The sequence below is a fragment of the Canis lupus genome, chromosome 34 (genome assembly GCF_011100685.1).
Source record: "Canis lupus familiaris isolate Mischka breed German Shepherd chromosome 34, alternate assembly UU_Cfam_GSD_1.0, whole genome shotgun sequence".
Lineage (NCBI taxonomy): Eukaryota > Metazoa > Chordata > Mammalia > Carnivora > Canidae > Canis > Canis lupus.
Genome location: NC_049255.1, coordinates 11,807,809 through 11,821,600, shown reverse-complemented (window position 1 = coordinate 11,821,600; position 13,792 = coordinate 11,807,809). Strand labels below are relative to the sequence as shown.

At 43.1% G+C, this 13,792-nt stretch overlaps 1 protein-coding gene across 4 annotated transcripts in view; it reads left to right on the top strand.

Moving 5' to 3' along the window:
• CEP72 (centrosomal protein 72) overlaps window positions 1-13,792 on the top strand; it is a 53,697-nt gene that overhangs the window by 5,985 nt on the left and 33,920 nt on the right. For all 4 annotated transcript variants that reach the window (XR_005383721.1, XM_038583379.1, XM_038583377.1 and 1 more), the window contains exons 2-5: window positions 269-396; window positions 1,359-1,551; window positions 4,743-4,851; window positions 12,992-13,170. Coding sequence is in view for 3 of the 4 variants with exons in the window: in XM_038583379.1 (XP_038439307.1) it covers window positions 269-396; window positions 1,359-1,551; window positions 4,743-4,851; window positions 12,992-13,170 (609 nt within the window). In the remaining variant the exon portion in view is untranslated. The remainder of the gene's footprint in view (window positions 1-268; window positions 397-1,358; window positions 1,552-4,742; window positions 4,852-12,991; window positions 13,171-13,792) is intronic.

Genomic DNA, 13,792 nt, shown 5'->3' with positions numbered 1-13,792 from the left:
TGGTGGGAGAGGGTTTGAGGGGAGAAGCAGAGGGGATGGGCAGCAGGGCAAGGGCTCAGAGACATTTTGAAGGTAAACAAGCTAAAACCTTAGCAATTCGTCTTTACCGGTATTCAAACTTTGAACGAGTTACATTATTTTCATGATTTTTTCAGATTCTGAGGTTGCTATAGCTCACTTTTATTACAGTAATTTATTTCCACTAAAAAGTAAGGTTAAAAAAAATAAAAAAAAGTAAGGTTAAAGTCTCATCATTTTCTGTTCTTAGCTGAACTTCGGTCATTATCTATTCCTGGAACTTACCAAGAAAAGATTACTCACCTAGGAAATTCCTTGATGCATTTAACGGGTCTAAAATCATTAGACCTCTCACGCAACTCCTTGGTGAGCCTAGAGGTAAGTTTTAGGTTTGTTTCCTAAAAGAATATTAATTGCTATCAGCAGTGGAAAGTACATTTATGGTAAAAAAAAAAAAAAAATGCAGTCTGTTTTATACCTGTGCTTACGTGTAGGCCGTATGCTTAACCACAGTTATAGGCGTTGGGTTTTTCTCATGCATCTCATTACGTCTTTAAATGACTTTAACAACCAGAAGTCCTGTCTCTGATGAAAATAGTTGTATCTTTAAAGGAACTGAAATAAGGCCTGAAGGACTAGTGTGTGTGTCAGTCATTACCATCCCTGTCTCAGCTGTGCTTTTCTTCATCCACATTCTGCACTTCACATCTGTTCATAGTCTGACTCTTGGTGGCCTCAGACCCTTGCGTGGCGGTGCCATGAGTGAGAGGCTTCCTGCAGTGTTGCTGATGTGGGTGCTTGGTCCTCGTAAGCAAGGAAGAAATCACCCAGGTGATGGCAAGTGGGAAAGTTGTGCAAACTTTCTGCTCATGACTTCCTGCCCCCTTCACAGAGTGTGCCCCTGACATGGGGTGGGGGCCCTGCTCAGAGTCACCTGTGAGTCTCAGCCCAGTTTCCCCCTGTGCTGGGTCATCTCTCAGTCTGTGCAGCTGGTTTCTCATCTGTATGGTGGGAACAGTAATAGCTCTTACTCTGTGGTGTGAGGTTGTGTGTCACACCTGGATTGTGTGCAGACTGAATGAAATAGTGAGAACTCAGTAGATACAGGCCATCCTCAGTGCCATTAGGACTGTTGTGAACGTGACATGTCATGCCGAATGGCCATTTCCAGTGTGAGACACGGAGCCTCCTACCTAGAACACTTCTGTCTTTGTGCTCTTCCTGGTAGTGGCATATGGCCATTGCAGGTGCATTTGTTAAGTTGGTGTTGATTCATATTGATGGTCCGTTTCAATGTTTGTAGAAGTGTGAACTGATTCTGCATTTTGTCCTGTTGACAGGGCATTCAGTACCTGACTGCGTTGGAAAGTCTCAATCTCTACTACAACAGTATCTCCTCATTAGCAGAAGTGCTTTGGCTCCACTCCTTGACGGAACTCACAGATGTGGACTTCCGGCTGAACCCCGTCGTAAAGAATGAATCTGATTACCGCCTTTTTGTTGTGTACATGCTCCCGAAGCTCCGGCAGCTAGGTAGGTGACATGGCTATGCTCACATCTTTGCTCACAGGAGCACTAATAGGTGTTCTCTATGCTAGAAGTTGATTTTCTACTCCTCTGGTTGAGTCCCTGTGTCTCAGGTTGAGTCTTGTTGGAATGATGCCTGGCAGGAGGGCAGGGAGCTCTGGCCACACAGACCTGCTGAGGAAGGCCATGAGCACAGGTAGGGGCCAGGCTGCACGATCATTTCTGGCCCTCCACTTTCTAGCTGATTGGCTTGGATATATTCTCTGAACGTCTGGTGCCCTTTCCTTGCCTGGCTCCCTGGGCTTCATCTCAGGCTCACTAGGCAGTTGGATTCTACCTGGTTTCACATCCACCTGGAAGGTTAGATACAGGAAGAGAAGTGTATGTGCCATACCCTCTCCCAGAGGATAGGTATAGGAGAGTATGAGGTTCTTTTGGCAGGTGTAGACACCTACTGGCTTAGTAACCCATGTCCCTGAAGAAACAGATCTTTGTGTCAGGCTCACAGGCCAAGTTTCTGGAGTGCCCACCAGCCATGCCCAGTTGGGAGGGTCTGCTTGGGGAAAACCATAGTGGCACCTTCCCACCCACCTCCCCGGCTACCAAGAGTTGTTTTATCCATGAGCATGTGGCTGGTGGCCCTGCCAGTGCCTACCCTGTGTCACACGTCCAGTGCTAGAGCATGGAGGAGAGGGCCTGGAGCCTCATGCCCACAGTCCCATGTGAAGAGGGTGTAAGTGCTGAGTAGTGGCGGTGTGAGCATGTCTGCTGGAAGGGCAGTGTTCTGTGTTCTCAGTGATCAGTGTGTCCTCAGTCCTGAGGGCCAGTTCACTGCTTGGTGAGGTTGGGGGGCATTCAGGTTCACTGCTTGGTGAGGTTGGGGGGCATCTTCTGGGTGCTGACCTAATGAAACCAAAGTAAAACCCAAATCACAGCAGCACTTGTCAGGGAAGATACTCCACTGTTCTTGTGTGTGGTAGGTACTGAACTGTGGGCATACTGTGGCTCCTGTCCTGGCAGTGTCCATCCAGTGTCCTGGAGACTCCATGTTTTACATCTCTTGGCTGTGAGTAGATAGATTCTCTCATGAACACCTTGCTGTACGAGTCTGTGCTGGCTTCTCTCCCAGGGCCTCTCCCCCACTCTGCACTGGTGAACTGTAGGCTCTAGGGAGCCTGGCCACTCTGCTAGGCCACACCTGCCTGGGCCTGGGCATAGGGATGGGCTGTGGGTATCAGTGACCAACTTCCCTATTGGCACACTGGTTATTTTCAAGCCTACTTAGAATTTCAGTGTTTAGTTTTAATTTTTAGGCATTTAGGAGGAGTAAAGGCTGATGTTCTTAACTTCTTTGACTGTTTAAGTTATGAATAGTTGAATCTGGTTCTTTTTCAGAAGCATTATTAGTCCATATTATGGGAAAATCTTGCCATTTCCAATCCTAAATCATTATTTTACCTTTGTTTTAAAAGTTTTAGATTCAGAATCTTACAGTGTTTGTGTGGAGAAGGGACATAAGAAGGATACCTTTAGGTGTGCAAAAGGAACACAATTGAAGGTCAGAGTCCTGTGGGAGTCCCAGAACCCTTAGAAGGCTCACTCTACCCAACAGGGTACCCAGTGCTCCTTTTGGAAGCATATACACTAACAGGGTCCCCAGTAAGATCAGAGCCATCACGGGTTCCAGGTGAGAAGTTGAGAGCCCCTGGAGGAGTGTGGACAGAAGAACAGCGAGGGGAGCATATGGGGACTCAGTGCTGGGGGCTGTGGGGTCTGGGAGAGGAGAGTATTGCAAAGTCAGAAGGGGGTATAGATTTGGGGAGAAATGCGTTTGCATTGGTTTTAACTGTGTTGAGTCTGAGTGTATAGTGGGACAGTCCAGAGAAGTGTACTTAGAGTAGGGGATTTGGAACTCACTCAGAAGTGAAGCAAAGGCTAAGTGAGTAGAGCTGTGTGTTAGCCATCAGGCAAGTGTCCAAGCCATGAGAGATTGCATCTCTCAGGCAGTTGTGTCTTGAGGAGGGGAGCTCCTGGGGTGTCCCACGTGCAGCAGGGCATAGCCCCCAGAGGCACTTGTGTATGATTTGCACAACTCCTTTGTTTTCCACTTTGACAGTGGTTATTGATTTGTTATTCATTTGCTTTTTGTAATGGTATACTTTTTGGAGTGTGCCATAGATTAAATGCTCTTTGGGAAGCAGGTTTGGAATTTAACCATTGTAATATTAATTCTGTGGTGGGATGTGTTAATGGTCCAAAGCATTGACTTTCTTTTTTTTTTTTTTTCTTTAAGATTTTATTTATTTGAGAGACAGAAAGCGAGCACAAGTAGGGCAGGGGGGCGGCAAGGATCAGAGGCAGAGGGAAAAGCAGACTCTCCACTCAGCGAGGATCCCGTTGTGGGGCTTGATCCCAGGACCCCAGGATCATGACCTGAGGTGATGGCAGACACTTCACCAACTGAGCCGTCCAGGTGTCCCCAAAGCATTGACTTTTGATGTTGGGAACCATCTTAAACCTCAGATATTCTAAGGGAAGACCGAGGAGTAAGAACTAAGTAGAGGCCTTCTGGGGCACACATGTGGGAACAGTTGAAACGTTGGAACTGAGGATGTAAACCCTAGGCCCAAACACGTGGCCACGACATCCTCTCTTTAACATGTTCGGGACTCTTATCTACAGAGACAACTCACATGTGCTCAGTGTGGTTCAAGAACCTCATTGGGTACCCAGAATGTGTATTAAAAGAAGGTGAACGTGCTGCCAAGGAAGTGCCTGTTTGTGAATTGCATGTGGATTTCTTTTCCTATGGGCTGCAGGCTGCCTCCAAAGTGTAGTGTCTGAGGAGTAGCTTTATGTGAGTAGGCCAGCCCTCTCGGAATCAGTCCTCGGCATCTCTGGGAAACCAAGTGTAGCCACACAGCCCAGCATTCCTTCACTGGGTCGACCCAGTGCCTATGGGGATACTTCTGGCAGGGCCGGCCGGCCCCAGGGGATGGAAGGTCTGTGAGCAAGTGGTGGCAGTCCCAGCCAGGTGCAGTGTGCTGCAGGGTGTGCGATAGAAGCATCCTTATTCCCAAGGGGAAGGTCAGGTGCTTCAAGGGTTCTGGGAGGGACTCTTGTGGGGCTTGGGTCATTGGAGCCTGTCACCTGCTTCATGGTGGTGGCTGCTGATTTCTCTGGCATTTTATCCCTAGATGACCGTCCTGTGAGAGACAGTGAGCGGAAAGCATCCCGGCTACAGTTTGCATCAGAGGAGTCACTCAACTCGAAGCAGAGCTTCCCAGCCGTTTTCACAGCCGGAAGGTATGAACAGAAGTGGTTATTTGAACATTGAGAGGAGCTGTTCAGACTCTCCTGTTAGTAGACTGTTTACCTAAAAGATATAGACTTCTGTGTGCTGATTGCCACTTCAAGGGGAGCTGTCCAAAAGAGGAAAGGGAGCACTCAGATGCCAGTGGGGCTCAAGGAGATGGTGGGACAGTGTCTCTCGCCCTCTCTTGTCCGTGTTTTCCATAGTTCTTTTTTAATATTGAAAAGTTTATTAAAGTAATACATGTAAAATCAAATAGTGTGAGAGGCGTGTGATGAGAAATGACAGCCCCTTACCGCTGCCTCAGCCCCGTCCTCAGAGACAATCATTGGTTGCTTCTGCAGTTGTTTCTGCTTGCAGGTTTTGTTTGAGTTACTCGCTCATCTCCAAACATGCAAACACATCACCTTTTATGGGTGTGAGCACCTTAAGCAGTCACTGACCCCTGCCACAGGCCCTTCCTCTCTGACCCCAGCGGTACAGTCCATGGAATATGATCCTTTTTGTGTTCTCTGCTCAGTGTCTTGTGGCCGTGCTGGCTCTGCCAGATGTAGTTGAGCTGTGGGAGTGGGATCTTTTGTCTGCCTATGCCCACTTCCGTGCCCCCTCCCAGCTCCTGTCAGCTCCATTGTTAGGTTTAACTGTACACTGTGAAGGTTAATAGTATTTAAATGTGTTCTGAAATCATAAAGTGTCTTTGTGGTTTGCAGGTTGATTTTTTTTTTTTTTTTTTAAAGTTTTTTTTTTTTTTTTTTTTTTTAATTTATTTATGATAGTCACACAGAGAGAGAGAGGCGGAGACACAGGCAGAGGGAGAAGCAGGCTCCATGCACCGGGAGCCCGATGTGGGATTCGATCCCGGGTCTCCAGGATCGCGCCCTGGGCCAAAGGCAGGCGCCAAACCGCTGCGCCACCCAGGGATCCCTGCAGGTTGATTTTTAAGGCAGTATTTATATTGCTTGTAATGTGCTACGATTATATGCGCTTATACACCATTTTGTTTGTCTGGAGCTTTTAATGGTTTTCTTCTTGCATTAAGTGCTTTAGCTCATCCTTAAATTCCTCTGATGGTGTGGTTGACCAATTCTTTTTTGAAAAGGACTGGAGAGTGAATGATTTTGGTTTTGTGGACCACATGATCTCGTTCTCAACATTTGAATTCTACCTTTGTAGCATGAAAGCAGCCATAGGTAATACTTGAACAAATGACTGTGTTCCAATTAAACTTTATTACAGAAATAGGTAGTGGGCAGGATTGGACCTGTGGCTATACATTGCCAGTTTCTGTTCCAATGTCTCAGGATCAATTTTAAATCCTTGGGGTCTCCTGTTCCTCAGATCCCCTTTAGCCCCCACTCTCCTTACGTCCCCATTCCAAACTAGGTTAATTACTGTGTAGACAGCTATTCCTGTTACCCTGTGTGATGGTCTGGATGTTCGTGGCCCCTTAAATTCATATATTGAAATTCTAACCCTCCTAGGTGATGGTGTTAGGAGGTGGGCGTCTGGGAGGTGATTAAGTCATAAAGGTGGAGCCTCATGAATGGGCTTGGTGGCTCCTAGAGAGACAAACCCTACAAAGTTTCCTAGCCTCTTTGATTATGAGTCAGGTAGTATCAGACCTCTGACTGTTGTTCAGTATTTTGGTGGCTGTTCTGAGTCTTTTGCCTCCCTATATAAATTATCAGTTTGTCAATATCCATGAAATAACCTTGCTGGGATTTTGACAGGGATTGCAATAATTCTTACGGATCAAGTTGGGAAGAACTGACACCTTGACAATATTGAGTCTTCGTCTCTGTGAGCATAGAATATCTGTCCGTTTATTTATTTCTTCTTTGATTCATGTGTCAGAGGTTTGTAGTTCTCAAACAGATCTTGTATGTGTTTTGTTAAATGATACATAAGCTGTTATTTTTTGGGTGCTAATGTAAATAATAACTACCCTATTTCATTTGAAATGCCATTTGTTCATTACTGGTATGTTGGAAGAGGTTGACTTCTGCATATTAACCCTGTGTATTAGTTTTCCTATTGATGTGACAAAGTTCCACAGACTGGGTGACTTAAAGTAACAGAAATTTGCTGTCTCACAGTTGTTAAGGGTAGAAGTCTGAAATCCGGGTGTTGGAGGAATTGATTCTGTGTGAGAGAATCTACTTCATGACTCTCCTGGTAGTCTGCTGGAAATCTTTGGTGTTCCTTGGCTTGCAGATACATCTCTCCAGTCCTCTGTTTTCACATGGCTGTCTTTTTTCTCCTCCTGTCTTTTCACAGAATCTCTCCTTTTGCATGTTTGCTTCTGTATCCCAGTTTCCCCAAAAGATACCAGTCAGGTTGGGTTAGGGGCCCAGCCTAACCTCCTATTAACTTGATTACCTCTGTAAAGACCCCATTTCCAAATAAGGTCACATTCTGAGGTACAGGGTTTTGAGACTTCATATCTTGGTTGTGGAGGACACAATGCGACTCATAACTCTTTGTATTTGATAGCCTTGCTATCATTGCTTATTAGTTCCAGGAGATTTTTTTTTCCTTGTTTTTGGTTGATTCTTGGGGGTTTTCTACATAGGCAATCATGTATCTGTGACAAAGTCAGTTTTATTTCTTCCTTCCCAATCTGTATACCTTTTATTTCCTTTTCTTGTCTTACTGCATTAGCTGGGACTTCTGGTATGATGTTTAAAAGAAGGAATGAGAGGGGCCACCCTTCACCTGGGTGGCTCAGATGGTTAAGTGTCTGCCTTCGGCTCAGGTCATGATCTCTGGGTCCTGGGATCGAGCCCCGTGTTGGGCTCCCTGCTCAGCACAGAGCCTGCTTCTCCCTCTGCCTGACTGTCTGCCTGCTTGTGCTCTCACTCTCTTGTTCTCTGTCAAATAAATAAAATCTTTTTAAAAAGGGGGGGAGGCCATCCTTGCCTTGTCCTGGTCTTAGCAAGGAAGCAGCTAGTTTCTCACCACTGAGTGTCATGTCATGTTAGCTGCAGGTTTTCTTAGATGTTCTTTATCCAGTTGAGGAGTTCCCCTCTATTCCTAGTTTGCTGATCACTGTTATCATGAATGGATGTTGGATTTTGTTAAATGTTTTTTCTGTATCCGTTGATATGAGCATATGAGTTTTCTTCTTTATAATCCGTTGATGTGATGATTACATTGATTTCAAAATGTTGAACCAGGGAAGCTTCAGTGGCCCAGCAGTTTAGTGCCACCTTCAGCCTGGGGTAGTGATCCTGGAGACCCGGGATCGAGTCCCTGCATGGAGTCTGCTTCTCCCTCTGCCTGTGTCTCTGCCTCTCTCTCTGTGTGTCTGTCATGAGTCTTAAAAAAAAAAAAAAAAAAAAGTTGAACCAGCCTTACATTCCTTGAATAAATACCACTTGGTTGTGGCATATAATTCTTTTGTACGTGGTTGGATACAATATACTAATACTTTGTTGAGGATTTTTGCATCTGTATTCATGAAAGCTATTGGCCTGTAGTTTTCTACATGTTAAAATAAGGATGGCCAAATTGAAGGACTTAGGAAGTATTCTCTCTGTTTCTATCTTCTGGAGAGGTTATAGAGAATTCATTTAATTTAATTTTTTTAATTTTTTTCTTTCAGGGACGCCTGGGTGGCTCAGTGGTTGAGCATCTGCCTTGGCTCAGGACATGATCCTAGTTTGGGGGCGTCTGCCTTTGGCTCAGGACATGATCCTAGTTTGGGGATCAAGTCCCACATCAGGCTCCCTGTGGAGCCTGCTTCTCCACTGCCTGTGTCTCTGCCTCTCTCTTTCTCCCTGTCTCTCATGAATAAATAAAGTCTTAAAAAAAAAAAAAGAACTTTTAAAAGACTAAGTTTAAAAAAAAAATTTTTTTTCTTTCAGTGTTTGTTGGAATTTACCGATGAACCCATCTAGACCTTGTGTTTTAAAGGGTTATTAATTATTGATTCAATGTCTTTGATATATACACATCTATTCAGATTATCCATTTCTCCTTTTGTGAATTTTGATAGAATGTGTGTTTCCAGAAACTGGTCCGTTTCATTAGATTATCAGATTTGTAGGCATAGAGTTGTTCACGGTATTTCTTCATTATCCTTTTAATGTTCATGGTATCTGTCATCACAATCCCCCTTTCACTTCTGATATTAGTAATTTGTATCTTTTTTTTTTTTTTCTTATAACCTGGCATACAGATTTTTCAATTTTATTTGTAAAGAACGAGCTTCTGGTTTTGTTGATTTTTCTTTGTAGATTTCCTGTTTTCAATTTCATTGATTGCTGCTCTAATCTTTATTATTTCTTTTCTTCTGCTTACTTTGGATTTGATTTGCTCTGTTTTTCTAATTTCCTAAGGTGGAAGCTTGGATTATTGATTGTAGATTTTATTATTTTCCTTACATATGCATTCAGTGCTATGAATTATATTCCAAGTAGTGTTTTCACTGCATCCTACAAATCTTGATATATTTGTTTTAATTTAATTCAAGATATTTTTAAATTTCTCTAGAAATTTCTTGACTCATGCCATATGTTGTTATCTAGCCATTTGCTTTTTAATTTCCCAAATATATGGGATTTTCTAGTTCTTTTTCTGTTACTGATTACTAGTTTAATTCCATTGTGGTCTCAGAGCAGATATTCTATGAATTCTTCTAAGTTTGTTAAGATGTGTTTTATGGCTCCCAGTGTGACTTATCTAGCTGAATGTTCCATGTAAGCTTGAGAAAAATGTGTAGTCTATTGTTAGATGAAGTGGCCGGTGGATGTTGGTATGTCTAGTTGATTGGTGGTGCTCTTGAATTCAACTGTGTCCTTTACTGATTTTCTGCCGGCCAGGTCTGCCCATTTCTGGTATAGAGGTGCTGAAGTCTCCAGTCTCCAGTGGACTCGTCTGTTTCTCCTTGTAGTTCTGTTAGTTTTTGCCACGTATATTTTGGTGCTCTGTTGTTAGGTGCATACAGGTTAAGGATGTTAATGTCTTCTTGGAGAATTGATCTTCTCTTTTTGTAATGCCCCTCTTATTCCTGATAATTTTCCTTTCTTTGAAGTCTATTCCATTTGAAATTAATGTAGTTATTTTCTGCTTTCTTTTGAATACTGTCAGCATGATATACTTGTTTTTAACCATTTACTTTTTATCCGTATATGTCTTTATATTTGAAATGGGTTTCTTGGGCAGCCCGGGTGGCTCAGTGGTTTAGCGCCACCTTCAGCCTAGGGCTGGATCCTGGAGACCCGGAATTGAGTCCCACGTCGGGCTCCCTGAATGGAGCCTGCTTCTCCCTCTGCCTGTGTCTCTGCCTCTGTGTCTCTCATGAATATAATAAATAAAATCTTAAAATAATAAATAAATAAATAAATAAATAAATAAATAAATAAATAAATAAATAAATAAATGGGTTTCTTGTAGGCAACGTGTAGTTGGTTCTTGAATCTCTTAATTGGAATGTTTAGACTATTGATGTTTAAAGTGGTATTGATAGAGTTGGATTTATATCTATCTACTATGTTCATTCTTGTTTTCTTTGTTCCTTTTCTTGTCTTCTCTGTTTCTTCCTTTTGTGGTTGTAAATGAGTGTATTATACCATTCCATTTTCTCTCCTTGGTTAGCACATCAGATATACTTACATTTTTACTTTTTTTAGTGGTTGCCCTAGAGTATGAAGGAGACCTTCACAACTACTACATGCCCACTTTCAAATACTATTGCAGTACTTCACAAGTAGTGGTAATACCTCCTACTAACAAAACGTTCCAAATTCTACTCTCTTGTCCCTTGTATTACAGATGCTGTCATTCATTTCACGATGCATAAGCTATAATCATGCATCTAATATGTGGGCACCCATAATCAAATATATTGTTGTTGTTATCTGTTAGATCAATTAAGAATAAGATAAAATAAAAATTTTTATTTTATTCCGGCTCTAATGCTCTTCCTTTCCATATAGGTTTGAATTTCTGACCTGTATCATTCTTCCCTCTAAAGACTTAACATTTCTTTTTTTTTTTTTTTAATTTTTATTTATTTATGATAGTCACAGAGAGAGAGGCAGAGACACAGGCAGAGGGAGAAGCAGGCTCCATGCACCTGGAGCCCGATGTGGGATTCGATCCTGGGTCTCCAGGATTCTGCCCTGGGCCAAAGGCAGGCGCCAAACCGCTGCGCCACCCAGGGATCCCAGACTTAACATTTCTTATAAGGCATGTCTGTTGGCAACATATTCCAATTTCTGTTATTCTGAGAAATCCTTTATTTCTCCTTTACTTTTAAAGGATAATCTTGCAGGATACCAAATTCTAGGGTGGTAGTTTTTTCTTTCAGTAATCTAAATACTTCACTCTTGTGTTGCTTACATGGTTTCTGAGGGGGAGTCAGATGTAATTCTTGTATTTATTCCTCTACACAGAAAATGTTTTTTTCCCTTTGGCTTATTTTAGCATTTTTTTTCTTTTCCTTTGATTTTCTACAGTTTGAAAATGATATTCCTTGATGTAAATTTTGGGTGTTTATTTTGCCAGTATTCTCTGAGCTTCCTGGATCTGTGGTTTGGTGTCAGACATTAATTTGAGGAAATTTTCAGACTTTAAATATTTTTTATGTTCCTTTTTCTCTTTTCTTTCTGATGTTCTTCTTAAGCATGTGTTACATCTTATGGTTGTCCCTCAATTCTTGGGTATTTTACTGTGGGGTTTTTCAGTCTTTTTCTTTCTTTGTTTTTCAGCTTTGGAGGATTGTATTGAGCTATCCTCAGGCTCAGAGATTGTGCCCTTGGCTGTGTCCAGGCTACTGATGAGCCCATCAGAGACTTTCTTCATTTCCCTTACAGTATTTGATCCCTAGCATTTCTTTTTGATTTTTTCTTAGAATTTCCAATTGTCTGCTTAAATTTCCCATGTGTTCTTGTATGTTGTCTGCTTTTTCTATTAGACCTCTTAGCATTATTACTTAGAGTTGTTTTAAATCCTAGTCTAATAATGCCAGCATTACTGCCATATCTGAGCTCTAATGCTTCCTCTTCTTTTTCAAGATTGTTTGGCCATTTGGAGTCCCTTGAGATTCCAGATGCATTTTAAGATGTGTTTTTCTGTCTCTGCAAAAGATGTCATTCAGATTTTAATAGGTATTGTACTGATTCTTGTAGGTTGCTTTGGGGCGTATTGACATTTTAACAATGTTAAGTCTTCCAGTCCATGAAGATGGGATGTGTTTCTATTTATTCATGTCTTCTTTAATTTCTTCCAACAATATTTTGTGGTTTACTTGTCCTTGACAATCTCAAGGCTGAACTATCACGGAGTTTAGAGCTCAGAGTGCCTAATAGATGACAGGGTGCAGCCTCATGATCTAGAGGTGACATGGAGACCCACAAGATAGAAATGTGTCATGTGTCAGGTTTCTGTGGGCAGACCTAGAAAGAGAACCCAAGTCCCTTCCCTCTGCAGTGGGCAAGAAAACTCTTAGGAGTAGAAAATAGTGTTGATTTCTGAAAGTATAATCAGATATCGTAAAACCAACATTCATAGTATATGATTGAATGTTATCTTGAAGAGATTTTGTAAGCTGCCTGTGTTGGAAGTGAACTCCCTTTGTGTGTGTTCGCATTCATTTGGAGGGTCACCATTGGTAGGGATGTTGTATTATAGAACACTTTATATTCAGTCAGTGTGGAGAGATTTCACTTAATATAAAGATAGAAATTTGGAACACCAAATTTAAAGGAACACCATAGCCTTTAAGTTTCTTGATCACGTGTGTCTTAAAGGAACACCATATCCTTTAAGTTTCTTGATCACATGTGTCAAGTTGCAGATATGCTAGGAAGAGAACACACTAGGGGATATCAGAATAGGAGCTTTCTGGAACTTTCATTCTTGAGCAGACCCTACTGGGGTTCCATACCATGTTCAGATGGCATGGCGACATTACAGGGCCTTCTTTTCATCAGTGCCTGTCCTGGGGAAGTCCTGCATTGACTTCTTTAGTAGAGGCACCCAGAGCTATTTTCTGCTGTGCACCAGCTCCTCCTCCCTGGAGACCTTGTGGCCGTGCTGGCAGGGCACTTGTCTTCCTTTACAGGGTCCATGTGCACTGGTGCGGGATGCAGGCTTGAGCGACAGCACTGAGTTTGCTTTTCCTTGCAGACTGTGTCACTCTAGGGCCATGTGTGCTGACCCCTCGGCCAAGAAATGCTTGGTCATGGATGCAGATGACGAGGCAGTCCTGAATCTCATCGCTGAGTGTGAGTGGGACTTGAGCAACCCTCCTGGGAGCACAAGTTCCAGCCTGAGGGAGCAAGAGACTGACCTCCATAGTTCCCAAGGTAGGCTTCTACTCCACCACAAGGGCCCAGGGGGCCCAGCTTGTGCTGGGGGGCTGGTGATCTCTGGCTCCCCAGCACAAAGCTGTGCTTCCAGAAAACTCACCTTTATGTACAGAATCCTTGTGAAGTCTCTGAACTTGTAACTACCGGTAGTTTGGATTAGAGAATTGTGATACCTGTCAGTATATTAAGTATATTGTTCTGTGTGGTTGTTCAAACTGTCCTTTCTCAGATTGACTACAGCTGTACTGACAGGGGGACCTAAAAGGGCAGAGTAGATGAGGACATAAAGTATCCTGTGGCTGGTAACACTAGTGTCCATCCCCTCCCCACCCACCCCCCCTGGGGTTATCCACTTAGCTTAGGAGACGCTGAACGCTCAACCTGCTGGGTTCAGAACTTTAGACTGGACGCAGATGTTACTGAGTGTTGGCAGCACGTGGCTTTCTTCATGGTATTTGCTCAGGGCCTCTTCCCCACCAGGACTTGTATATATGCTACTACTCCATTTCTTCTGTTTTGAGTTTCTAAGAAATTTTCCTGAAGACAGCCATAGGTTGAGGCACAAATTTGGGCTGAAATCCCAGGATTCAGTGGCTGGCATGAGGACCTCTGCACTCTG